The 22,903-nt window shown below is 46.3% G+C and overlaps 23 protein-coding genes across 23 annotated transcripts; 11 read left to right on the forward strand and 12 right to left on the reverse strand.

Annotated features, from left to right (window-relative positions):
* Positions 1–319: 319 nt before the first annotated feature.
* OGAPHI_002185 (uncharacterized protein) lies at positions 320–1,003 on the forward strand (the record flags this gene model as incomplete). Its single annotated transcript, XM_046203027.1, has 1 exon — positions 320–1,003. The coding sequence occupies one exon, from the start codon at positions 320–322 to the stop codon at positions 1,001–1,003; it is 684 nt and encodes a 227-aa protein (XP_046062845.1).
* On the reverse strand, positions 482–2,291 carry OGAPHI_002186 (uncharacterized protein; the record flags this gene model as incomplete). Its single annotated transcript, XM_046203028.1, has 2 exons — positions 482–923; positions 1,591–2,291. 2 exons carry the CDS (start codon positions 2,289–2,291, stop codon positions 482–484), a joined length of 1,143 nt encoding a protein of 380 aa, XP_046062846.1.
* Positions 1,136–2,708, forward strand: OGAPHI_002187 (uncharacterized protein; the record flags this gene model as incomplete). The annotated part of the gene is made up of 2 exons (XM_046203029.1): positions 1,136–1,561; positions 2,394–2,708. 2 exons carry the CDS (start codon positions 1,136–1,138, stop codon positions 2,706–2,708), a joined length of 741 nt encoding a protein of 246 aa, XP_046062847.1.
* Positions 2,363–3,412, reverse strand: OGAPHI_002188 (uncharacterized protein; the record flags this gene model as incomplete). Its single annotated transcript, XM_046203031.1, has 1 exon — positions 2,363–3,412. The coding sequence occupies one exon, from the start codon at positions 3,410–3,412 to the stop codon at positions 2,363–2,365; it is 1,050 nt and encodes a 349-aa protein (XP_046062848.1).
* On the forward strand, positions 3,391–5,936 carry OGAPHI_002189 (uncharacterized protein; the record flags this gene model as incomplete). Its single annotated transcript, XM_046203032.1, has 3 exons — positions 3,391–3,440; positions 4,005–5,384; positions 5,660–5,936. 3 exons carry the CDS (start codon positions 3,391–3,393, stop codon positions 5,934–5,936), a joined length of 1,707 nt encoding a protein of 568 aa, XP_046062849.1.
* OGAPHI_002190 (uncharacterized protein) lies at positions 3,829–4,404 on the reverse strand (the record flags this gene model as incomplete). The annotated part of the gene is made up of 1 exon (XM_046203033.1): positions 3,829–4,404. The coding sequence occupies one exon, from the start codon at positions 4,402–4,404 to the stop codon at positions 3,829–3,831; it is 576 nt and encodes a 191-aa protein (XP_046062850.1).
* Positions 5,456–7,141, reverse strand: OGAPHI_002191 (uncharacterized protein; the record flags this gene model as incomplete). Its single annotated transcript, XM_046203034.1, has 1 exon — positions 5,456–7,141. One exon carries the CDS (start codon positions 7,139–7,141, stop codon positions 5,456–5,458), a length of 1,686 nt encoding a protein of 561 aa, XP_046062851.1.
* Positions 7,142–7,283: 142 nt separating this feature from the next.
* Positions 7,284–8,822, forward strand: OGAPHI_002192 (uncharacterized protein; the record flags this gene model as incomplete). Its single annotated transcript, XM_046203035.1, has 1 exon — positions 7,284–8,822. The coding sequence occupies one exon, from the start codon at positions 7,284–7,286 to the stop codon at positions 8,820–8,822; it is 1,539 nt and encodes a 512-aa protein (XP_046062852.1).
* OGAPHI_002193 (uncharacterized protein) lies at positions 8,819–11,221 on the reverse strand (the record flags this gene model as incomplete). The annotated part of the gene is made up of 1 exon (XM_046203036.1): positions 8,819–11,221. The coding sequence occupies one exon, from the start codon at positions 11,219–11,221 to the stop codon at positions 8,819–8,821; it is 2,403 nt and encodes an 800-aa protein (XP_046062853.1).
* Positions 11,222–11,338: 117 nt separating this feature from the next.
* On the reverse strand, positions 11,339–12,298 carry OGAPHI_002194 (uncharacterized protein; the record flags this gene model as incomplete). Its single annotated transcript, XM_046203037.1, has 1 exon — positions 11,339–12,298. The coding sequence occupies one exon, from the start codon at positions 12,296–12,298 to the stop codon at positions 11,339–11,341; it is 960 nt and encodes a 319-aa protein (XP_046062854.1).
* A 153-nt stretch (positions 12,299–12,451) lies between these two features.
* OGAPHI_002195 (uncharacterized protein) lies at positions 12,452–13,834 on the forward strand (the record flags this gene model as incomplete). The annotated part of the gene is made up of 1 exon (XM_046203038.1): positions 12,452–13,834. One exon carries the CDS (start codon positions 12,452–12,454, stop codon positions 13,832–13,834), a length of 1,383 nt encoding a protein of 460 aa, XP_046062855.1.
* Positions 13,180–13,419, reverse strand: OGAPHI_002196 (uncharacterized protein; the record flags this gene model as incomplete). Its single annotated transcript, XM_046203039.1, has 1 exon — positions 13,180–13,419. One exon carries the CDS (start codon positions 13,417–13,419, stop codon positions 13,180–13,182), a length of 240 nt encoding a protein of 79 aa, XP_046062856.1.
* OGAPHI_002197 (uncharacterized protein) lies at positions 13,586–14,873 on the reverse strand (the record flags this gene model as incomplete). The annotated part of the gene is made up of 2 exons (XM_046203040.1): positions 13,586–13,738; positions 14,583–14,873. The coding sequence occupies 2 exons, from the start codon at positions 14,871–14,873 to the stop codon at positions 13,586–13,588; spliced, it is 444 nt and encodes a 147-aa protein (XP_046062857.1).
* OGAPHI_002198 (uncharacterized protein) lies at positions 14,142–15,335 on the forward strand (the record flags this gene model as incomplete). Its single annotated transcript, XM_046203043.1, has 1 exon — positions 14,142–15,335. The coding sequence occupies one exon, from the start codon at positions 14,142–14,144 to the stop codon at positions 15,333–15,335; it is 1,194 nt and encodes a 397-aa protein (XP_046062858.1).
* A 9-nt stretch (positions 15,336–15,344) lies between these two features.
* Positions 15,345–16,037, reverse strand: OGAPHI_002199 (uncharacterized protein; the record flags this gene model as incomplete). The annotated part of the gene is made up of 1 exon (XM_046203044.1): positions 15,345–16,037. One exon carries the CDS (start codon positions 16,035–16,037, stop codon positions 15,345–15,347), a length of 693 nt encoding a protein of 230 aa, XP_046062859.1.
* A 139-nt stretch (positions 16,038–16,176) lies between these two features.
* On the forward strand, positions 16,177–16,431 carry OGAPHI_002200 (uncharacterized protein; the record flags this gene model as incomplete). Its single annotated transcript, XM_046203045.1, has 1 exon — positions 16,177–16,431. One exon carries the CDS (start codon positions 16,177–16,179, stop codon positions 16,429–16,431), a length of 255 nt encoding a protein of 84 aa, XP_046062860.1.
* Positions 16,432–16,453: 22 nt separating this feature from the next.
* OGAPHI_002201 (uncharacterized protein) lies at positions 16,454–17,371 on the reverse strand (the record flags this gene model as incomplete). Its single annotated transcript, XM_046203046.1, has 1 exon — positions 16,454–17,371. The coding sequence occupies one exon, from the start codon at positions 17,369–17,371 to the stop codon at positions 16,454–16,456; it is 918 nt and encodes a 305-aa protein (XP_046062861.1).
* OGAPHI_002202 (uncharacterized protein) lies at positions 16,707–16,937 on the forward strand (the record flags this gene model as incomplete). Its single annotated transcript, XM_046203047.1, has 1 exon — positions 16,707–16,937. One exon carries the CDS (start codon positions 16,707–16,709, stop codon positions 16,935–16,937), a length of 231 nt encoding a protein of 76 aa, XP_046062862.1.
* Positions 17,372–17,452: 81 nt separating the features above from the next.
* Positions 17,453–18,634, forward strand: OGAPHI_002203 (uncharacterized protein; the record flags this gene model as incomplete). Its single annotated transcript, XM_046203048.1, has 1 exon — positions 17,453–18,634. The coding sequence occupies one exon, from the start codon at positions 17,453–17,455 to the stop codon at positions 18,632–18,634; it is 1,182 nt and encodes a 393-aa protein (XP_046062863.1).
* Positions 18,631–19,236, reverse strand: OGAPHI_002204 (uncharacterized protein; the record flags this gene model as incomplete). The annotated part of the gene is made up of 1 exon (XM_046203049.1): positions 18,631–19,236. One exon carries the CDS (start codon positions 19,234–19,236, stop codon positions 18,631–18,633), a length of 606 nt encoding a protein of 201 aa, XP_046062864.1.
* Positions 19,237–19,360: 124 nt separating this feature from the next.
* Positions 19,361–21,130, reverse strand: OGAPHI_002205 (uncharacterized protein; the record flags this gene model as incomplete). The annotated part of the gene is made up of 1 exon (XM_046203050.1): positions 19,361–21,130. The coding sequence occupies one exon, from the start codon at positions 21,128–21,130 to the stop codon at positions 19,361–19,363; it is 1,770 nt and encodes a 589-aa protein (XP_046062865.1).
* OGAPHI_002206 (uncharacterized protein) lies at positions 19,467–20,758 on the forward strand (the record flags this gene model as incomplete). Its single annotated transcript, XM_046203051.1, has 2 exons — positions 19,467–19,486; positions 19,651–20,758. 2 exons carry the CDS (start codon positions 19,467–19,469, stop codon positions 20,756–20,758), a joined length of 1,128 nt encoding a protein of 375 aa, XP_046062866.1.
* Positions 21,131–21,973: 843 nt separating the features above from the next.
* Positions 21,974–22,864, forward strand: OGAPHI_002207 (uncharacterized protein; the record flags this gene model as incomplete). The annotated part of the gene is made up of 1 exon (XM_046203052.1): positions 21,974–22,864. The coding sequence occupies one exon, from the start codon at positions 21,974–21,976 to the stop codon at positions 22,862–22,864; it is 891 nt and encodes a 296-aa protein (XP_046062867.1).
* Between the last annotated feature and the right edge of the window lie 39 nt (positions 22,865–22,903).

Consider the following 22,903-nt stretch of genomic DNA (forward strand, 5'->3'; position numbering starts at 1 on the left):
TATCGGGTCTTATTAGCTCGCTTTTCTTTTCCCATGTACAAACGTTGCAAAATGTGCATGTCCTAGTTAATCCGCGGCTTTTGTTCCCAACACTTCCCCTTACGTGTCATACCACTGCACGACTGTTTTACTCCGGCAGCTCCTGCTGGCTTTTTTTCATTACGTATACATATGAACTGCCCAGAAGTGGGATCTAGATCCGTTTTTAGAGAATTGGTAGCCTATTTACCCGCTAGATGTTCGCTATAAAAACCCAAACTTGCCGTCCCCTACATGAAACAACCTCCCTGGTGGAATTTCATCCCTTGTTACAAGCTTCATGTGTGGTCTCAAACCAATAATCGCCCCTTCAATTTTATCTGCTAATTTTATTAATCTAGGCTCTGACGTCACACTATTGTTTTTAAATCAATGCGACTGGATTCACATCGACGTCATGGATGGGAATTTCGTGCCCAACATCTCTATCGGATTTCCGGTACTACATCAACTCCGAACCCTGTTGGTTGACAAGTCCAAGTACTTCTTCGACTGCCATATGATGGTGGCCAACCCAGAACAATGGGTTGCAACCGTTGCCGAATATGGCGGGAACCAGTACACGTTCCATTTGGAGTCCACAAAAGACCCCAAAAATCTCGTTAAATTGATTCATGCGCATGGAATGAGAGCCGCCTGTGCCTTGAAACCCCAAACCGAGATTGAACAGGTGTTGTCTTTTGCAGATCAACTGGACATGGTTTTGGTAATGACTGTGGAACCAGGGTTTGGAGGACAGTCTTTTATGCCAGAGATGATGTCCAAGGTGCGCAAGCTCCGGCAGTTGTACCCGAAACTCGACATCCAGGTGGACGGTGGCTTGGGTCCTGAAACCGTTAACGTGGCGGCTGAGGCCGGCGCAAACGTCATTGTAGCCGGGACCTCTGTTTTCAAGGCCAAAGACCAGGCCAAGACTATTCAGACGTTACGAGACGCGGTTGTTAGACATACTTCCAAGCTCTGACGGTTGTAGCAGTCTGCTACCCACCTGTCCATCTTATCTTATCTGGTTTGGCTTGAGGTGTAGTTGAAAATTTTTGAAGCACAGCTTAAAGGAAAAAAAAATCTATCAGACTCAACCCGAGATCTATACAGAATGCCATCTAGAAACTCCATAAATAAGCCTAAGGACAACATACAGAGACGTCAGAAAAGTCGTAGTCTGGGGAGACAAAGGGCAGGTGCCCGTAATAGCACCCGTGTTGTTGCTCCAAAATCGACCGCTCTAGCATTATACAATGGAACCGCATCAAAGGGAGGTATTACTACCAACACCCTTTCTAACAAGAGAAGTAAGAAGATCGAGAGAAACAAGAAATACGCCAAGGCTCGTAATTTGGATACCGCACAGTTGTTGGCTGACGTGCAATCAAAACAGGAACAAATGGAGGTTGATGAGGCTGTTGTGAAGTCCCAGGAGACCGTGAGGAGCGCTCTGTGGGCCGTGGTGGAAGACGTTGCCAACCACGGATTCAAATACCTGGCTGCGGGAGAAGGAACAACTTTGGGCGGACCGATTAATGTATAATTCTGATCATCTAAAATATTTACGTCTCTAATAAGCCTCTAGACTGGAGCTCTGTGGAAACATGGTCTCTGAGCAGCTGAATCACCTCTTCAGGCTTAGCTGCTTTGAAAACAGATGTACCAGCAACAATAACGTTTGCTCCAGCCTTTGCCGCGTCAGGAATGGTCTTCGGACCTAGTCCTCCGTCGACTTGAATGTTGAGATGAGGGTATTTGGCACGCAAATCTTCAACTTTAGACATCATTTCCGGCATGAAAGACTGTCCACCAAAGCCTGGTTCGACTGTCATGACAAGTGCCATATCAAGATGTTCAGCTAGGGGATAAAGCACGTCAACAGAAGTTCCTGGCTTGATGGCACAAGCAGCTTTCATTCCGTGCTTCTTGATAAGTTTCACAACTTCCAATGGTTTCTCTGTTGCTTCGTAGTGGAAAGTGTATTGATCTCCGCCAGCCTCAGCGATTTCTGGAATCCATTGCTCTGGGTTGGCAACCATCATGTGACAATCAAAGAAAAACTTGCCTGGCTGAGACGGATCTCTAGGAACCGCTTTTCTCAAGCTCGAAATAATTGGTGGACCCATGGTCAAGTTTGGAACAAAATGGCCATCCATAACGTCCAGGTGGACCCAATCAGCGTTGCACTTGAACATACGATGACATTCGCATCCAAGTTGAGCAAAATCGCCGGCTAAAACAGAGGGAGCAATGATAGGTTTGACCATTCTGTGGAGTAACGGAAAGAAATTTATAGAATATAGTGTCAATATTTTTTTATCGAATAAATAAATAAGACTTATTGATCTTGCTCCTCGAGCGTTTTGAAGACCATAGGCTTCGTCGAATCAGGGAACTTGATTCCCAACTCCAACAATCTGGAGAACACATCGGCGAAATCCTTCATACATTTTTCTTCGTCCTTGGCGTACAATTCCACGTACTCTCTAAACTTGGAGTCCGTCTTCAATGCCATATCTGTGGGGAGCATCATGAGGGATTTGGTTTTGGAGTCCGTGTATTGCTTAGGTCCATTCCAATCCCTGACTTTCCAGTCCTCGTCGAGTAATAATTTAAAAAAGTCGTTAGTAACCATTGTTGGTGAGAATGTCCAAGGTCCATCAAATCCGGAAGCATTGGTGTGACATCTTCCCAATGCGTGTCCAACACCAATCAAACACACCATCTCCTGGTCCGTAAAACCCAATCTGTTGTGGAAAACGCTACGAACGTAGTCAGGCTCCTCTTCAGGAGCATGCGGGAGTCTGTGATACGGAGGAACAGCATCCAATCCCAATTCTTTACGTCCTGGTCTCCATTTGATCTTTGGACCGCCAAGTTCTTGGATAGAAACGACTCCACCTAAAGTCCAGAGGTCTCCGTAAGAAAGTTCAGGGTACTTTGTCTTGAATGGCTCTAAGAAATCTTGGGCTGTCTTCAATCCTGCGTTTTCTGGGTCGTCCTGTTCCTTCTGGAATCTCATGGTACCAGCGTAAGAACCTCCCTTGTTCTTTGAAGGGTCGTTCTGATCGTAGGTTCCTGAACAATGCCATGCCAATCTGACCAGAATCGGACCGTAAGACCCGTCATCGTAGTCGTCTTCGTCGATAAGCTTCTTGGCAATGTCATTGTAGATTTGTTGATACTTTTCGAACGAGGAGACACTAGTGGTGGCTTCTCTCACATTGGTGGCCAACAGTGACGCAGCCGGAGCAGGATTCTTGGGGCTCTGGGGTGCAGGAGCGCCCTTTTTGTAATTGACATACCCGTAGCCACCAGCTGCTGCTGCAGCAAGGGCAAGCAACGGCTTGTAATTAAATTTAGAAGATGCTTTTGCAAAAGTACTCATGTTTGCAAAAAGAGCAAGAGATTGGGGAGTATATAAGGCAGGAACAGATAGTGAAAATTACTATGCCAGATTACCAGATCAGGCCTAAATTCTAGACCGGTTAGTAATTATCTGGCCAATCCTAGCCTCGAAATTGGTAAGACGCAAGTTAGCTACACCAGACACCAGACATAAGATACGGGGTTTTTGCGAGGAAATTTGACTACTCCACCAACAATATTAGGATAGTATTGGCGGTTAGCGGGGGAGACAGCAGAATAAGAAAAATCTAACCCACTTCTCTTTTTTCCCCCACCACCTACTTGCGTAATCGTAAATAGCCGTCTTTTGCAGCCTGTAACGATTCGCAGCACTGAGAAGCACCCGGCATTCTCAGCACAATCTGTCACAAATAATCATCAAACTATATAAAATCATCAAGCGGCTTCGACAATGTGTCCTCTCTCGGAAACATAGATACCATCCAAGAACTTTCTAATATCTTTGTTTCTCACTCTGCAGATCTGTTGGATATCGGCGCAAGTTTGGGAAACGTTCTCTAAGGAGTTACCTTCGACAACGAGCTCATCTTTTTGGGTAGATGAGATGGCAGCCTTGCAGCCTTCCCAAACCTTAACCTTTCTGAGTCTCTTCTCTCCCAAAAAGTTTCTGATCTCAACGTAGTCTTGGCCTTCTTCATTGACAATGTTAACATTGATAGGGAAGTGCGCATACACAAATCTCATTTTGTACTTGAATCCGACAGTGACACCCTTCACCAAGTTAGAGATCAACGACTTCACAGTTCTGAGAGAAGCAACGTGCTTTCTGTCACCGTTGTGGACGCTAATCTTAATCTGGGAGCTAGAGAGCTTGGTAAAAGTCACATCAATGTGACCGAGATCTTTCTTCAACTCTCCGCGAGGACCCTTCACAAGGACCTTACGGGATTTGATGATGACCTGGACGTTTTCTGGGATATCAAGAATTTCAGAGGATTGGATGTACTTCATGGCGATATAATTAAAACTTGTGAAAAATTTTCAGGTATTTGGCTTTTTTTCAAGTCGGACAGTTTTTCAAAGTTACCCTCCTCGAGGACGAAAAAAATCGTTTTCGAGCTTTTCTTAACCAGCATGTTCCAAGCACTACAACAACAGGCCAGACGGTTCCATACCTCGCGTATGGCTCTGGCTCTGAGCAAGCAAAAGCGGAAGGAGCTTGCATCGCATAAGAAGAAGCAGAATTTGGTCCTCCAGGCCGGAAAACTGCTCAACAAGGAGAAAGTCGATCCTGTGCTTGGAAGACCTAATAATCCATTCATTCAAAGACTGAGAATGGAAATCGAAGAGCCAACCGTGTTGGCCAAGAGATTTGATCTCGCTGAGGTGGACAAGCTTTTGTTTGGAGCCAAGGAGTCTAAGATTCTAAAATCTGTGTCGACATTGGGTTACGATGAGAACACCGTGAAGCAGATCGAGCAGGAGGAATCAGAGAAACGTGAGATTTTGCTGCGAATACTCAGTCTCAGAAACGCAGACCAAGCTGAGAAAAACAAGCGGATCCAGATGTTGGCAATCGCCGAGTTTGCCAGATTTGAAGGAGACACCGGTTCTTCGGAAGTGCAAGCTGCTTCGTTGACCGTGGAACTGTACAACTTGATGAATCACATCAAACAGAACCCACAAGACAAGGTTACTGTTCGTGATGCCCGGCTTTTGACCCAAAAAAGACAGAAGCTGCTCAGATACCTGAAAAGAGACCAACCACAAAGATATTATTGGACTATTGAAAAGCTCGGTCTGACCGACGAAGTTGTTCAAATGGAATTCAACTTCGACAAGAAGTACATGCAAGACTTTGAGATCTGGCCAGGTAGACAGTTGGTGCGTCCTGGTAAGCGCGAGAACATAGAAAAACTCAGACTCAAGAGATTGCTCACCAAAGAAAGACTTGCTGAGCTCAAGAAACGGGAGTCTGTTAAAGCCGACGAGTAAAACGTGTACATATATAGTATATTTGATTGATTGCCTATTGAGATCTATAGTGAATATTAAAAAAGTATTATTTCTTGCAGTCCTCAGGAGTGCGCTCCAGAACTTCTTGGAGACTCCACCGAGGAGCAATTCCCTTCTCGTAATCTCCAGGATTCTTTTCTCCGCCAGATATTCCCGAGCTGAACTTGAGGTATAATTTGTCCCCGATCTCGTCACAGATGGTCAAAATCTTGTCGATATCCTCCTTCGTCAACGAAGCAGAAACACATAGTCTGACACGCGAAGAAATTAACTCTGTAGCAGGGTATCCGACAACCACCACAGCAACACCTCTCTCATACATCATTCTGCTGAAGGCTGGCATTTTTGGTGGAGCATATAATAATAACGGGATCACAGGCGAATCATCAACACCATACACAATGAATCCAAGCCGTTTCAATCCCAAACGCAGGTATCTCGAATTGAACGCAATTCTTTGCAATCTTTCCTTTCCTTCATCGCCGTTAAGTTCACCGATCAGAACCCGCAATGAAGTATTAATTTGAGTCACAACCGCAGGAGGCATCGATTCTCCATAGACGTTTGTACTGATATCCAGCCTGAGTCGGTCGATAATGTCTTGGTTAGCAGCAACGTAACCACCAGCTGCTCCAAAAGATTTGGTGAAAGTACCCATCAACATGTCCACTTTGGATGGAGAGATGCCAAAGTAATCACAAATACCTTTTCCGCTTTTTCCCATAGCACCAATAGAGTGAGCCTCATCCATAAACAGATAAAACTTGTACTTGTCTCTCAGAGCCACCAAGGCAGGAAGGTCACACAAGTCTCCTTCCATGGAATACAATCCTTCCACACAGACCAAGATTTTCTTCCATGGACGGTGAGTCTTTGATTGTCCTTGCGAAATAGATTCTCTGAGTATCTTTTCAAGGGCTTTCATGTCATTATGAGGAAAAACTTTAACTGCAGCACCGGAAAGACGAATTCCAAATCTAATAGAACTGTGGTTCAACGCGTCAGAGATGACCAAACACTTTGAGTTGACCAACGAGGTGAACAAATTGGCGTTTGTTCCGTAACCCATGGCAAACATCAAGGAGTCGTCCTTTCCAACAAACTTGGCGACGAGTTTCTCGGTTTCTATTTGGAGATCGCTGGTACCAATCTGGGTTCTTGGGCCGTACGAGGAGGTACCGTATTTTTCCAAAGATTTGATGGAAGCATCTGTGCAACAACCAACAGACTGTGCAAATCCGAGGTAGTTGTAAGAAGATAGATTAAGAAGAGATTTCAATTCTCCACTGTAGAGGAACGATTCGTTGTAGTCTGGAGAAATACGATCGAAACATCTGACAAAGCGGCCGGGAACGCCGCAAATTGGCCGGGAAAAGCAGTCATCAAGTCTCTTTTTCAAACGACGTGGATAGAAAGACTCAAAAGCCGAATACCACGGAGGATATCCGTTTTTCGGTAGCACGGCTTCGAAATATTGAGGCATGAATCGTTTGCCAAAGAAGTCTTTGAGGTGGCCGATGATAATCAGAATTAAGTAGTTGAGGTAGGTGAAGATCACAATGAAATATGGAGGTTCATCCACGGCCGGGTTCAGTGGTCGAGTTGGATCGTAATGAACAGAATACAAATAATCCTTGGAAGTCAGAGTACCGAATTCCAGCTCGGCTTTCTCCTCCTGAGAGATATGCTCCTCAGGAGCGTCTGGCACCCTTGTTGAAACAAACTTGCTCATTGCGGAACGTCAATGTAAACAACCGAATGCTTCGCCTTGTTTATCAGAAAATAGAGGATTGACAAAATAATTTATTCGCGTAGAGTGCACTGTGGAAATTGGCAGACACGCTCTATTTTAGTCCAGATTCCCGTAGCCGTAAATGAGCAGTATTGTGAGATTGTCCAAGTGTTTGGTCACTGAGGGGCTTCTGAACCGGGGTGGACACCGTGTCTTCCAGGAACCAATCAACTTTGAGATTTTCCAGGGTGAAAAATGGGCCATTATCGGCGATTCTTACAGATCCAAGTTTCTTCAAACTTTGAAAGGTTCCTTCAATGTTTCGCCGACTTCGACTGGGAGATCGTATCCGTTGAGTTTGAAGAAACCAGACATGAAGGTGGAATTATTACAGTTTGTGAATAACGGATCGTTTGGCCACGGAGCAACCGACTCGTCCGGTGGATTTACTCATCTTTCCAGTAGATACGAGTTCTACAAAGATGCGGAGGTTGACGAAACAGTGCAGGATTTCATTGCGAACATCTCGTACAATTCTCAACATAAGATTGACCCTGTTTTTCTGGGTCAATTGCTGGACAAAGTCGATCTTTCCGGGTTCCAGCAAAAATATATCACCACTCTCAGCAATGGACAGTTCCGCAGGGCCCGGATTGCCAAGAGTCTGTACGGTAGACCCGACTTGCTGCTGGTTGAGGATCCGTTCCTCGGTTTGGACCCCGTTGCTACCAAAAATATCTCTTCGGTCTTGGAAAAAACCGCTCTGCCAACCACAGTTTGTCTCGGTCTGAAGATCCAGGACACCATTCCAGACTGGATTGAGAAAGTCGCCATTGTCGATCACACAGGGATCGTTAAAAGTGGCCCAAAAAGAGACCTTGTGGAAATGTTGAGGATTTTAAAAGAGAAGCACGAAGACCATCAACTTTCACTCAAGAAAGCAGTCGAGTCAAAACTGTTCCACGCTCTGGAACAGACTTCCACAACGTCAGAAACACCCATTTTGGAAATGGACAACGTTAACGTGCTTTACCGTGGCAAACCAGCACTCAAGAACCTGAGCTGGACTGTTCGCGATGGCGAGAAATGGCACATCAGAGGTAAAAATGGATCTGGTAAGACAACTTTGCTTTCCCTCATCACTCTTGACCACCCTCAGTCTTGGAACAAACACATCAAATTGAATGGACAACCAAGAGCAACAGGTAAAACCAACTATTTTGACACAAACAAACAGATTGGGTTCACATCGCCTGAGTTACACGCGATTTTCCCCAAGAACCTGACTGTAGAACAAGCAATCTCGACTGGATTTCAAACGGGTTCATACATTCCTCCGAAACTAACTCAGCAGCAAAAAGATACCATCTATCGGTATCTGGAATCTGTCGATCTGATCAACCAAGCACAAACAAAGTTTAAAGATCTGCCAGTAAGCAGCCAAAAACTAGTTTTATTGCTCCGTGCCATGATCAACCAACCTAAAATCCTAATTCTGGACGAATCCTTGAGCGCAATGTCAAACGAAGACATCATCAAAGGAAAATACTTAATCGACCACTGGAAAGGATGTGTTTTAGTGATCGGCCATGTTGAAAACGAAGTTCCTAAGTGCGACAAATTCATCGATCTGAATGGTGCAAACGTCGGTGACTATATCATTGGAGATATCACGAATTAGAACCTCTCATAAAAAAGCATGTATGCGTCGCCATTCACAACCTTGGAAACTGGGGAGTTTTTGTAGACCTTGTCATCATCAAACAGACACCACCCATTTCCAGCTCCTTTATCAACAAACGATGTATAATGACCATTGATCAAATTTCCATAATGATTCACTACCCCGTAAAGTCTGTATCTGAAAGGTGGGACTTGACCTCTGATCGGCAATCTTCCAAGCTCTTGTCTTTCAATTTCGCTCTTGACATCTGGCCAGTACTTGTCCAAACTCAATTCAGTGGGGTAATCGATGTAGGTGTTGAGTTTTGTCAAATAATTACCCATTTTGAATCTCTTCAGGTGAATTATGAGCACTTGGGGTAGTCTAGAAATCCGCAGCTGTTTCATGGTGCGCTGTTTCTTGTTGCAATGAGGACAGAACCAAGAATCGTCACTATCCAGAATCTCTGGCTTGACGAATTCATCAAAACAAGCTTTCAAAGTGGTTCTTGATCCTTGTTCTGGGATTGGAAGACTGATGGTACTGAATGCATTGTAAGTGGTGGAAGTGGTTGAACATTCGAGACATTTCAATTGCGACATGATTTGACCTTGGAAAATATCAACTATGATGCTGAAGTTCGTCTTCAAATATCTCTCCCACTCAATAGTTGATGCTATTCTGATCGGCAACTGTTCACGCTGTTCTTCTTCCTTCTTGGTCAGCTCAGCAAGTTTAGGATGATTCCCGTTTTCATTCAAATCTTCGTGCAATGAATCCAGAATATAGTTGAGAAACTCCGAACCGTCTTGCTGTTCCAAATTGCTATACATGCTGTTGAGCGAGGCAATCACTTTGCGGAAATGCCGAGGAACAATCGATTGTGGGTGAGATGGGGTGCTCTTTTTGTAAAGTTCTGTAAGAAGAATAGAGAACTCATTAGCAAGAATTCCCTTAGATCCTAACCGTGAGTTGACGTTGATATGTTTTTTGAAGCTTCCAACAACGAAAAACTCTGTCAGTTTTTTCGACCCAACTAAACATTGGAGTGCCGAGTTCATGTAACAGGAGTTGCCCAAGTTGGCAAGACCTGTCATCAAGCCCAAACCCTTTTGAAACTCTGAATTTGATCTAGAAAATTGCGTTGGAAGAGGCGTGGGTGTGGATGGAAGTGTTGGAAGCTGGGCTTTTGGAGGCACGCTCTTGGGTCCTGGGGACGACGCTGGAGACAGTAGTGCAGGACGTGGTCGTGATGGAGAGCCAGCATGGCTGGATGGCACAGACTTCAATTCCATCCTATTGTACATTTCTTGATATGGAACCGCGGTAGGTTTACGAGGCTCAGCATAAACCGATTTGGGCTGCGATTGCGATTGATGCGATAAAAATTCCCCCACATTCTTGATCAATGACTTCTCGTTATAAGGGATCGACTTTCTCGATGTAATATCTTCCTGGCTGGATATCGAGCTTATTGATTCCTTCCGCCCCAATCCCAAAGCTGGCTTAGGCCCTTCAAGAGGGGACGAAATCGCCGAGTTAGCTGCAGACCACTCTCTGAACCCGCCTTGAAGGATGAGTGGGGGGCGTTTGAGAAATGTTCCTGCGTGTTTTGTGACGAGGATCGAAAGCAATTTTGCTAATTCCGGACTTTTTTGAGAGGAGGTTGACGAGTGATCAATGAGAATAACGAGCTCAAACTTTCCTCTTTTGGAAAACATGTCTCTCTCCTCGTCTGTGTCGGTGATCATTGAATATTTTTCTATTTCTTGACATGTGTAGTTGTCTCTGATCGAGACCGGCTCTAGTTGAATGATGTTATCGGTAAGATCAATATGGTCAAATTCGAACTCACGTTTGCGTCGCAAATCTATAAGCAAGACATCTTGCGGAGACTGGTCTAACAGCTGTGTGAGCTGGCTTACTGTGACAAACTCCTTGAAGGAATCGAAATATGATGATAAATCTCGTTTCGGTGGACTCAGATCTCTGTTGCTGCTTCCATTTTTCAGTGTTTGTAAACGGAGCAAAAGTCTATCTGAAGGTCCCACGATGGTCTGCTTGATCTCATCGTAGGTGGAACGCTGACGAACCAAGTAGCTCACCAGATCTGAATAAAATTGGTAAAGGTTGGGGTTTTGTTTCAATTGCAGGTAGTCAGCCAGATTCGGGATCAACTCTGTTAAAATCCGCGATGCTGCATTATAATATATGAAACTCTCCTCCAATTCGGTCGTGAAGAGGTCAGGCACTTTCTTTTGTCCCACGATGGCCTTGTAGCTCTCGATACATTCGAGTGCCTTCACCAGATGTTCTTTTGAGAATCGCGAAGAGGTAGCCTCTAACGACTGAACCAGCTCGTCCACCAGTCGCGTCAGTTCGCTGAGACTTCGAGGCTTATCTGTCCCTGATGGCATCGAGGCGAGTTGCTAACAAAGTACAGCTTAAAAGTACACTTGACCTAAATAGTTTTACAAAGCAGGAAGATTCGCACACCGTCCCCAAAACACGCGGGTCGATCGACGCGACAGAAATCACCACCCGTCCATAGGGTTATTGGACTGCTGGTTGTTGGCGCTGGCGAGGATCTGCTCGGGACTCAACATGGCAGAGCTTGCGACCGATGGAGCAGACCCACTGTTGCTGTTTTCGAATTGGCCCATGTTGTTGAACGGCATTTGTTGCTGCTGTTGCTGGGGCTGTTGGAAATTCGTGAACTTTTGCGGACTGTACTGGTTGAACACCGGTTGTTGTTGCTGTTGCTGCTGTTGAGGCTGTTGCTGTTGCTGCATCTGCTGAGGAGGTTGCGTGTTTTGTTGTTGGTTGAGCTGCTGCTGGATGAACTGCGAGTACATCTGTTGCTGTTGTTGCTGCTGCTGTGGCTTGGGACGCGGAGGTACCATGTCTGATTGAGAGTTCCATGCATAATTAATCTGGTTGCGCTGTTCGTCCGGCGAAAAAGTCTGGTTGCGGAACTGGTACTGTTGAGGGGGCTGTTGCGGAGCCTGTTGCGGAGCCGGCTGTGGCTGTTGCATCTGGGGCATCCTTTGGGACTGCTGTTGTCGAAGCGTTTCCATCCGTTTCTGGAAAAACGGCAATGCCTCGGGATACAACTGGTTGAGCAACTTGTAAGGCTCGTTCAGCTCTGGAAGTTCCGGGGGTGGCAGGACAATCTGTGGTATACTATAATTTTTCTTTGGAACGTTAGGAGGACTGGAATGGATGTCGTTTATGGATGCCAGACACGTGAGATTGAAATGGATCCGTTTCAGATAGTTCTGGTACGTGTCTCTTCTTTGATTATAGTCGGGGTTCATCGAGTTGGATTTCGACAAGATGTATGGCTGAAGAAGTAAACATTTATGGAGAAGAACCGTGTTTATTCTCAACAGCACGTCGATTCGCTTCTTATCTATTTCCATGTTGATTTGGGGCGGTTGCGATGCGTGCGCATGCAAAAGCTGCGACAACGACGAGTTTTGGAACTGATCCATACAAAGAAACGTTCTTGATTTTTTTTATAGTGCCATTTAATTTTTAAACGTCTTGGCCCTGGACCAACATCTTTGCACAGCGGCCCGTGGGTGGTTTTTTTACTTATTTCCCGATATCTTTGTTAACGAGATCTCGGTGACTACTTTGGTTTGATGCTGCTCAGATTACTCCTCTTCCCCCTGTTGGTGGTGGGAATAGGTACCGAGGTCGCCCAGGGAGACTACAATTATGCTGTTGGGCTGGCTATGCGAGATTACTTCTACTATACTCATGAAACGTCATATTTCCAGACCTCAGAAGCGTCGGTGTTCGCATCGATAGCCAGTCAGTACGACGAAAACATGTTCTTCGACCATCAGTTGGCCACGTCCATGATCGATTATGCCACATCGATGTTGTCCGAGCTGCCTTCCTCCGACCAACAATACGTTCTATCTAGGGCTACTGGGTATTATACAAGATTCACATCGATCGACCAGAACGTCAACACTCTTTTGGAGTTTCCAAGCACAACACCAACACAAACACAATGGGACACAGAAATCATCATTCCCGCAAACCAATCCGCTACATACCAAACTTACTACAAGCTCGCCCGGTGCAACGCTTTATGTTACGATATTGCCACTTATGGCCGCGAATACAACCAGATGGCCATCACTAACCCTGGATTTGCATCGAGTTTGAACAACGTGGTCAGTGCATACTCCACGGAATCGGATGTTTTGAGAATCAATCTGGAATGTGACAGTTTGTTGGCATATCTGAGTCAGATCCCGTGGAGCGGGAGAATCCTACAAGGGGCCAAGAGCTCGTACTTGATTCTGCAGATGAACTACAACACTCCTACACCGGATCCGGACTACATGACTGTGACATACTACCAGCCGTGGGTGTACATTTCCACTTCCGCAACTGTGGCTACCACTACCACCATAGGACCCTCGGAAGCGGCATCTGCCTCGGTTCCGACGGACACGGGCTCATACATCACGACGACCACGACATTGACTTCGCGGTCCGTGAATACCGAGACCCCGCTGGCGTCGATGACCAGCACGCCGGACTCGGTTGTCAACAAGACAGATACCATGACAATCGAATACAACGGACAGAACATCTTCTCTGCGGTGATCGAGGGGCTGTTGATTGATTATAGAAACCATACAGACGATTATATCTCGCTGATCACGAGTAACAGCAATCTGCAAATTGTTCAAAATTACACAAGCATGATCGAGGACTACAAGACCAGGACGTCGCAGCCGGATCTGGACGAGTACGAGTCAATCGTCAAGATCATCTACACGTTTGCCAACATCATTCCGTGGCGGTCTCGGATCTGGGATGGAATGGGATGGTGGTACACCAACCAGATGCTGTCGCAGAATGAAAAGACGCACTCCTTTTCTCAGGGTGCAGGACAATTCTTCACCCAACTGTACAACCCGCAACTAACGGGACAACTGGACGCTCGACTCACCTCGGTGCCGGCGCTTAAAACGGACGCAGGTATCGGGTTTGAAGATTCGTGAGACTCGATTTTTTCGTTGAACCGTTTGGAAAATCAGAAAATTCCATGTTGGAAAGCGCAGCTACCTAATAAATTTCAATTTTTTTTATCTTTTGAGACAGGGCTTAAAAAAAGCTTCATATCGATGATTTTTCTCGGTAAAAAATTTACTCTTCAGGAACCAATTTCGAGTTAGTTGTTATTTAGAAACTCTGAAGTTGCTTAACGCTACTTTCCATTCTTCGGTACCATCTCTATACACTTGAAATATGGTTTCGGTATCGGTGATTCTTCGAGGTCCGGTCCTCTTGTATCAGTTGATACGCCATATGATTGTCCAGGCCCTAAATAACAGATCACTGTTTAAGCTTGTTTTGAATTTTGGAATCAACTTTTCGCCCGTCTTTGTCTGGCTACTGATGTTCAAAAACGCCGGCATCGTTCCCAACGAGATCAGACCCACAATTCACGTGAAATTGGCCATGTCCCTGGACGCATTCATCTTTGACATCCACCGTATCTCGGCCTGGATGTCGCTAGTGTTGATCATGGCCGTGTCATATCTTCTCTGGGTGTACTGCTACCAGATCCCAAACCGTACCGTGTTCCGGTCCGAGCTGGGATCATCCAGTTTCACCATGCCGTCCAAAAACGACATCGAAGACCAGGCAGATCAGGACCTGGAACTTAATCTATTGGAACAGTCGGGCGTGCAATCGGCCGAATCCAGCTCCTCGAGCACAGACCTCTCAGCGCCGACCCAAACATACCTCCCTCCTTCGTGCTGCTACACAACACCGGTCTTTTTGCTCGGCTTCTGCTGGCTGCTGCTCAACCTCGACCACGCGATCATCTACCCGCAAACCACCTTCCGCGACTTGCTGGCCTGGGTTTCCTACGTGCTCTTCCATTTCTTCGCTCCGCTTTTCACAGCCATCTATCTTTATGTTTTCCAGACCCCTGGTGCCATCAAGTGGTTTTCCGTGGCTCTGGGCTCCCAGAACATTGCCGGAGTGATCACCCACATGCTTTTCCCCAACGCCCCACCGTGGTTCATCCATCTCTACGGCGAGGACGCGGCAGCAGATTACGATATGCCCGGCTACGCAGCAGGGCTGACGCGTGTGGACGTGGCTCTGGGCACCCACCTTAATTCCAACGGTTTCCACAAAAGTCCCATCGTGTTTGGCGCAGTGCCGTCGCTGCACTCCGCCATGGCTGTCCAGTGCTTTTTCTTCATTGCATTTTATACCACCTGGTGGTTCCCGAAGATAGGCATGCTTGCCTTTGTGATCTTACAATGGTGGGCCACAATGTACCTGGACCACCACTGGCGTCTTGATCTGATTGTGGGGTTGGCGTACGCAATTATTAGTTTTACCATCTACAAACGGCATCTCGTTGCTGCGGAACAGAGACTGGTCAAGGCGCGGTTGCGCGGCGATTTCGGAGCAGGATCCTCGTACGGCATGAGGGTCTTCCGCAACCATTGGCTTAAGCGACTATTTGATCAATACTCCTAATAGAAACACTCACATTTCTTCATCCTCGTCCTCGTGCGTAAGATCCACATGCAAGTCGTGCCACTCCTGCCCGGCAAACTTGCACGAGCTCACTCCGTCGTCCACAAAGCCCAGCCCGCGGTAGAACGGCGTCAGCGACGCCTTTGCCAGCAAAACAACCTTGTCTGCAACAAACTGCTGGTTCAATTTCTGTAGGTAATCTTTTATCAAGAGCGAGCCTAATTTTAGACCCCTATACTTATCGTTCACAATAACAGAATGGATCCCTATGATCCGGCTTTTCTCCACATGTCCTGTTTCCGTATCGGTTTCGTCCTTTGGTATGTCCATCGACCGCTCCGTGATGGTGGGGTCGGCAATCTTGGTGGCTATGATGTGAGCAATCAAAGTCTCCTTAAGAATGGTGGACCGCGGCGGAGGCGAGTCTGATTGCGCCGCGTTTTGCTCAAACTCCCGCACAAACAGCCCCGAGCACAGTTCCGGACACACAGTTAGGCGATACTCCAGCTTGTGTTTTGGACACCGTTCCGGCTCTGGGAACCCGTTTGCCTCAAGCTCAAGCACCTGGGACAGGTCGTAGATGGTGAGCGGTCTTATACACAGATGCTCCGGCTTCTGCTTGATCGATAATTCGGACTTGTACTTGGAGTCCTGCGACGAAGTCGAGCTGGACGATTCGGTGGTGGATTCAATCGAGGACATGAAAGAAGAAGGTGTTGTAAGTTGATGACATTTTTTTCCACTCTTTCAGGTAGCCAGTGGCGGTGGTGGCGGATGCCCGAATTTGGAGAAAAATAATCTTTGAAAATTGACCGTTGCGTTTATACACTAGTTGCTGAGGATGTCCGACGTGATTCTGCCGTTAGAGCTGATTGATAAGAGTATTGGATCCAGAATCTGGGTCCTGATGACCACAGAACAGGAGTTTGTGGGGAATCTGGTTGGGTTTGACGATTTCGTCAACGTCGTTTTAGAAGACGTGGAGGAGTATGAGGGTGATAAGCTCATTTCGAAGCGCCCAAAGATGCTGCTCAACTCCAGACAGCTTGCCATGATTGTTCCTTCAGGCGAAAGAACAAGCTCGAGCACCAAATAATGCATTATTTGCCGTATGTATATTACTCTAATGCCTCAACAGACGTGTCACTCACCCGCCACAATAACAGCATCCAGATGCTCTTGTAGGGCACAAACTGATGTGCCAGACAGTTTATCACGTGGTCAGACACAAACTTTGGGTTCTGCGACGATTTGGGCAGTTTTGGCAGCTCCAGCTCCTTGAGTTTTGCGTTGATCTCTTTTAGAAGTTCTGGCCGTTGAGAAAGGTACACCGTTGCACCTCTCCGGATCCCCAAGTCTGACACCTCAAAGATGTCGTACCGTTGTAGTGCGAACATCAGAAACATCGACGCAGACCATGGTCCGATACCTTTAAATTTTTGTAAGTCCAGATTGATTGTGATATCGTCTGTGGTCGTGAAGTACGAGTCGGTGAACTTCACTCCTTCTGGAGGAATTTCCTCGGATTCGATGAACGCTTTGGAGAGTCGTTTGACGAACTCCGCCTTTTTGTACGAGAGGCCGCATTCACGCAGCTCCTGAATGGATTTCGAGTCAAAGATCTCTGCCGTTGGCAGTTCCTTGTCCTCTGAGAGATTGTCTATGACTTTTTGTTTGATGGCCTTGGCCGCTTTGCCGCTGATCTGCTGTGATATCAATCCACTGACCAAACTATCGAAATAATGTTTCAACGGCTTAGGTCCGTCGTCGTCTTTCAAATACCCGCCAAATGGAGTCTCCAGGTACTTTGACAGAGACGGGTCTTTCTTTAGGATATACTGGAGACCTTCAACAAGACGGCTGGAGTTGTTTTTTTCGAAAACGTCTAACTTGAACGCATTTGGAGCCTTAGCCGACTTCTTCTTGGTGGCATCGAAGTAGTCGAGCTTCGGGAACGACGCCTCGAATTGAACCAATTTCGCCTTCTTCAAGGCCGTTTTGCCATTTTCCGACGCCGCTGCCGCACTCCTCTTCATCAGTATAAAAAGACACAGCCAGTGGCAAAAAAAATATAGATTTTCTTTATCTTCCCCGGATTCGCCACGAAAACCATCACCATGAATTTGACCATTGCTGTCGATGATACTGACCAGATTATCACTGCAGACCTACCCGACGATTTGGGGCTGGCAGATTTCCAAGCGTATCTCAAGTCCGAAACAAATATCCCCGAGAACCAACAAGTGCTTGTTTTCGACGGCAAGCAGGTAGATCTTGGAAAAGCGGGCACTCTGAAGGATCTCGGTCTCAAGGATGACGATCTGTTGGTCTTGAAGAAGAACCAACCACAGACTCAGAGTTACTTAGACTCGCAGCTCGAAACGGTTCGTCAACAGTATCTGTCGAATCCTCAGATCCAGAGCACGTTGGACCCTGAAACAAGAGCCGCCTTGAACGATCCCGCCAGATTCAGAGAACTCGCACTGAAAATGGTGGAGAACCAACGTCAATTGCAAGCAGACCACCAAAAAGAACTCAGCCAGCTGTATAGTAATCCCGACGATCCAGAGAACCAGAAAAAAATCATGGAACTTATCAACCAGGAAGCGATCGAAGAAAACATGCGCACAGCCATGGAAATCTCGCCAGAATCGTTCACCAGCGTTCACATGTTGTACATCAACTGCGAAGTGAACGGCACCCCGGTGAAGGCTTTTGTTGATTCCGGTGCTCAAACAACAATTATTTCTCCATCTTTGGCAGAGAAAACAGGACTCACCAGACTGATCGATAAAAGATTTATTGGAGAGGCCAGGGGTGTGGGGTCGACCAAAATCCTTGGAAGAGTGCATTCTGCTCCGTTGAAGATCGAGTCAGGATACTTTCCCTGCACCTTCACGGTTATCGACACGCACGTTGAGATGTTGCTTGGATTAGACATGTTGAGGAGATATCAAGCCAACATTGATTTGAAACGCAACCAGCTAGTGATTGACGGCATTGCTACGACGTTCTTACCTGAGCACGAGTGTCCTAACATGATGCAACAGGTTTCTCCTTCGCAGCTTGGAGGCAACATTTTCAGCTTGAATGACGCACCTAGTGGAGCAGGTGCTTCTAGTGCACCAAGCAGAGCTGGTCCTGTGAAGAAACCCAAGGTGGAGGCTCCAAAAAAGACTGCAGACGCGGCGAAAGTGGAGCAGCTGGTTGCGATGGGATTCGACCGCAAACAAGCGGAACTGGCGTTGCAACAAACCAACAATAATTTGGAATTAGCTGCCGGGATGTTATTTGACTAGACTAATTTATTATCTTCTTCGAAAGACACAAATTGCATATTTGGATGGCTTTGGACGATGCTCGAGCTCATTCCTTTCCAGATCCAGTCGACACGTTGATTTGATGGAGGAACTTGAATTCTAGCTTTAAAGCTTTCTATGAACGCACGGTCGTTCTGATTAATTGTTGTGCTGTAATTAACAAATTCATCATAGATAGACACGAGATTCCACAATTGTATCTTTCGTAGACATGCGATTGCCAAAGAGGTGATTTGTCCTCCGTTATTGCAGAAGATGTACACGGGGGATGATTTTTTGTCGAGGATCAGTTCCAGAATGCGCAGAACCTGTTCCGGTTCGATGGGTATTCCTCTTTTCTTTCCCTTATCTTTGGAGGAGCTATCTGTTTCTATATGAACGAGATTGATGTTATTCTTGGTGCAGAAGGAGTATAGAGAGGGATCATTTTCCATGGAGATATCTTGTGCTGTTAAAGCTATCATTGTCTTTAGGTTCAAAGTTTCGAGATAGCGGTAGTTTATTGGGCGTGGGTACGCTCCACGAGACACTGTATTCTGGACTTTGGCAAATTTGATGGGGGGAGTGAATGGTTCAGGCATTTGAACAAATTAATAAATTAAAGAAAATAATTAACTATGAGCGAAAAATTACAGTGGGGGGAGATTTAAATTAAAACAATGTTTATTGTTCACGAAGGTATAGATAGGACGGAGGCTTATGGATTTAAGGAGATGCACCGACAGTGATACCTGCACAGGTAAAGCCGGAATTAGGAGAGACAGGAGCAGTACATCCAAATGCACTTGCACTGGAATTTTTGTAGAAGGCAATGGCGGCCTCAATGGCAGAGTAGGAACACAAACCAGCACAAGAGAGAGCAGCAAGGAACAAAAGGAATGCACACAGCTTGATTGAAGTACGCAGGTAACCTCCGTGGGTGAGGGCTCTCTTCCACCGGGACCAGCTAGCGAAAGAGTCGGCCTTAACAAGAGTCTCTGTTGTAGGGTCGAAAGTGTCTGGCTCTGTAGCGTCCAACCGGATCAGCAGACACAAAATGAACAAGAATGGAAGGGTGTAGGAGAACTGGAAGATACAGAAAGCACCAATGATGGACACCAATTGGGAGATACCTGGGATAGCAGCACCGATGATGAAAGCGACAGCCCAGTAGATGATAACGAGAACACCCCAGAAGATGGTTCCCTTCTTGGTTGTGATTTGAGGGAAGCCGAAGTCAGAGACCAAGAAACCTTGGTAAGCGACCTTAAGACCAACGTTGGCGTACAAAACAGCAGCAAGCATACCGGAAACAAGGTTGATAACGTTAGTGGCAGTTTGCAAAGCACGGGTGGCAATACCCATGTTAGCGGTAACGTAAGACCATTGTCCAAGGTAAGAGTAGACGAAGAGACCGAAAACCAAGTAAATGACCATGATGAAAGCTTGAGCACAAAGCATTCCCTTCCAGAAGTCCATTGGTTTCTTGAGTTCGTACATGACCTCACAGAAGACGGTAGCACCACCCCAAGCGAAGACCATGTTGTTCATACCGTCAATACGGTCAGAAAGAGAGCCAGGAGCAATAGCGTATTTGTGGATGGACAAGGTGTCGTAAGGAGCGGTACAGCCGTAGTTGGACCAGAACAGGTCGTAGTTTGGCTTGTTTTCAATACCAACGGCGACCATGGTGATGATACAAACAGCAACATTCATCCAGACGGCGGAGTTAGCGATGTGAGCGAAACGGGACAAGGTCTTAATTTGACCGAGAATCATACCCAAGAACGACCAAACAACAATTTCAACCGTGTAACAGAGACCGTTGTGGCCCCGGTTGGTGACCAAGAGCTGGGCCAAGGACTGAGCAGTGGACAACAAGATAAGACCAACGTTCATGATCATCTGGACGAACTGCAACAAAGCAGTAGGGTAACGGAACCAAGCACCAACGGCTCTACCAGCCAAGTCAGAGAAAGTACGGATTGGGTAGTTGTTGGAGTCAAGCTTGCAGAAGCAGTAGTTCAAGAGGTAACCACCCAGAGCAGCCATGATACCGAAAACAACGTACAGGATGATACCTGGAACGTAACCCATTTGGGCAATAGCGTATGGAGCATTTGAAGGACCCAAAATATCGGTGGTAATCAAGAAAAACACCGAGTAAACTTTAGCCTGACGCAGTTTACGTTGACTGTCGAGTTTTTCCTCAGAAATGTTGGCACGGGCATCGGTGCGCATTTGCTCACGCTGGACAGCGTACAATCCGTCAAAATCGTCGGCTTGCTCGTAACTACGCTGGATGTCTGCGTAGTGACGGTAAAGCTTGAGGGGAAGACCCCGGGAGTGACGGTCGTCTCTTGACAGAGGTTGCTCCTTGAGCTCATAGTCGGAGCTTTTTGGCTCGTCAGAAATAAGAGCTTGGTCTTTGACTTCTTCGTCCAAAGCTCTGGACACCTTAGGACTGATGTCACCGAAAACTGAAGGCTTTAACATTATATCAGCTAGGAAGAGGGGTTGACTTAGATTCGGGGAAAGTTTGGATTTTTAGTGAATATAAACACTGGAGAGCTAAACTTATCCGAAGACCAAAGCGCTGGACCAAAGATGGGGCGAGGAATAATAACATGGTCCGCTGGCCGAGACGGCAACTATTACGACTTGCACTAGGACCGTATTGTTTCGGTGCCGTCTGTTATTATTAAGAACAATAAGAGGCGGCATTTCATAATTCTTATCTGGATTGACGTACAGACGTTTGTTTTCATGCAAAAAAAATTTTGTCTGTAGGAGATCCATAGTGTGCCGAAGTTTTGTTAGACACACCGTTTTATAATCTATGCCAGAAATTAGCCCGATTAGTCCAGGTTTGTGCCTAAACAGGAAACGAAAACGAAGAATTCGTAAACAATTTTGGTAACGCCGCCGAATTTCTTTTAAAATGCCCTGTTATCGAGATGTAGCAAGTGGTATGCCACTACCAGCCACCGTATCGCCAGTCGGGTACGTATCTGCACGATAAAGAAAAGTGGATACCATCGCGGACGGACTTCATATCTCGGGGCACGGCTAGAACCGGCAAAATCGAGTCGGCATCGATTTTGTTTATTTCCTGTCATTGGACCTTTCCAACGCAGGAGCGCAGGACTAGCGTGATATTTTTTCAAAGCGTCTTGGCGTAGGGCAGAGTTGAAATTTTTACAAGCCAGGCCCAAACAGAAACACCCGTGCACCAGACAAATCTAGAAACATCCTGACCCGGCCAACATGGCGAAAAACTAAGCGTTGCACGCATTTTATTTATTACGTTTTCGTCTGTTAAATTAAGCGTGATTCAACATGGAGTATATTGAGGCGGAGACCCAGGAGGGTGAGCACAAGGACCAGAAAACAGAACAATTGGTGAATGAGCTGGAAGAACAGGTCGAGAAGGTGTACAACAACATAGAAACCCAGACTGTTTCTGGCTGGAACACGTTTAGTGGGTTCTTTAGCAGTGTGCAAAAGAAACTGCCAGACTATCTCACCGAAACAAAGGAACTTGCCAAGAACATTGATTTACAGAAGACGTTGAACTCGACGCGGGAGAATTTCGAAAAGAACCTGAGCAATTTGCAGAACAAGTTTAGCGAAGAGGAATTAAAGGAGATCAGAGAGAATTCAAGCAAATTGCTCCAGAATCTGAACGAGAACACAAACAAGTACTTGGATGATTTGGACCAGGATCTGGAGAAGATCGAAAATGTCACTTTGGGATACGCCTCGAAGCTGGGCAGTTTGCTTGCGTCGAAAACAGGACTCAATCTTGGCGGTGAGAGCGAGGTTTCTGGCGACAAGAAGGACGAGGTTCTTTTCAACATGCCCCAGAACGTGGCCACGAACCGGCTCGAGGCCCAATTGCACGAATTGGAGAACAACAAAGATCTATATCTGTCCAATGCCAAAGATGAGACTGTGCAGAACTACACCCTGAGTCCAGAAGAGGAGACTGAGAAGACCGCGCTGGCTAACAAGGAAAACATCAAGACTCTGTACGAGCAGCTTGTTCCAGGCGACATCGAGGGCTCTCTATTCTGGAAGATCTTTTTCTCTACCAAGTCCAAGATCTTGGAAGAGGAGAAGAAACGCAAAGAAATGCTCGAGAAGAAACCGGCCGATGACGACGAGGAAGATTTCGACTGGGACGACGATGACGACGAAGAGAAAAAAGATGAGTCTGAGAAAAACTAATACTTTTGCGTCCGTAATTTGTTATACTTATTAGTGCAA

The sequence above is a fragment of the Ogataea philodendri genome (assembly GCF_020536065.1).
Source record: "Ogataea philodendri strain CBS6075 chromosome Unknown scaffold1, whole genome shotgun sequence".
NCBI classification, from domain to species: domain Eukaryota; kingdom Fungi; phylum Ascomycota; class Pichiomycetes; order Pichiales; family Pichiaceae; genus Ogataea; species Ogataea philodendri.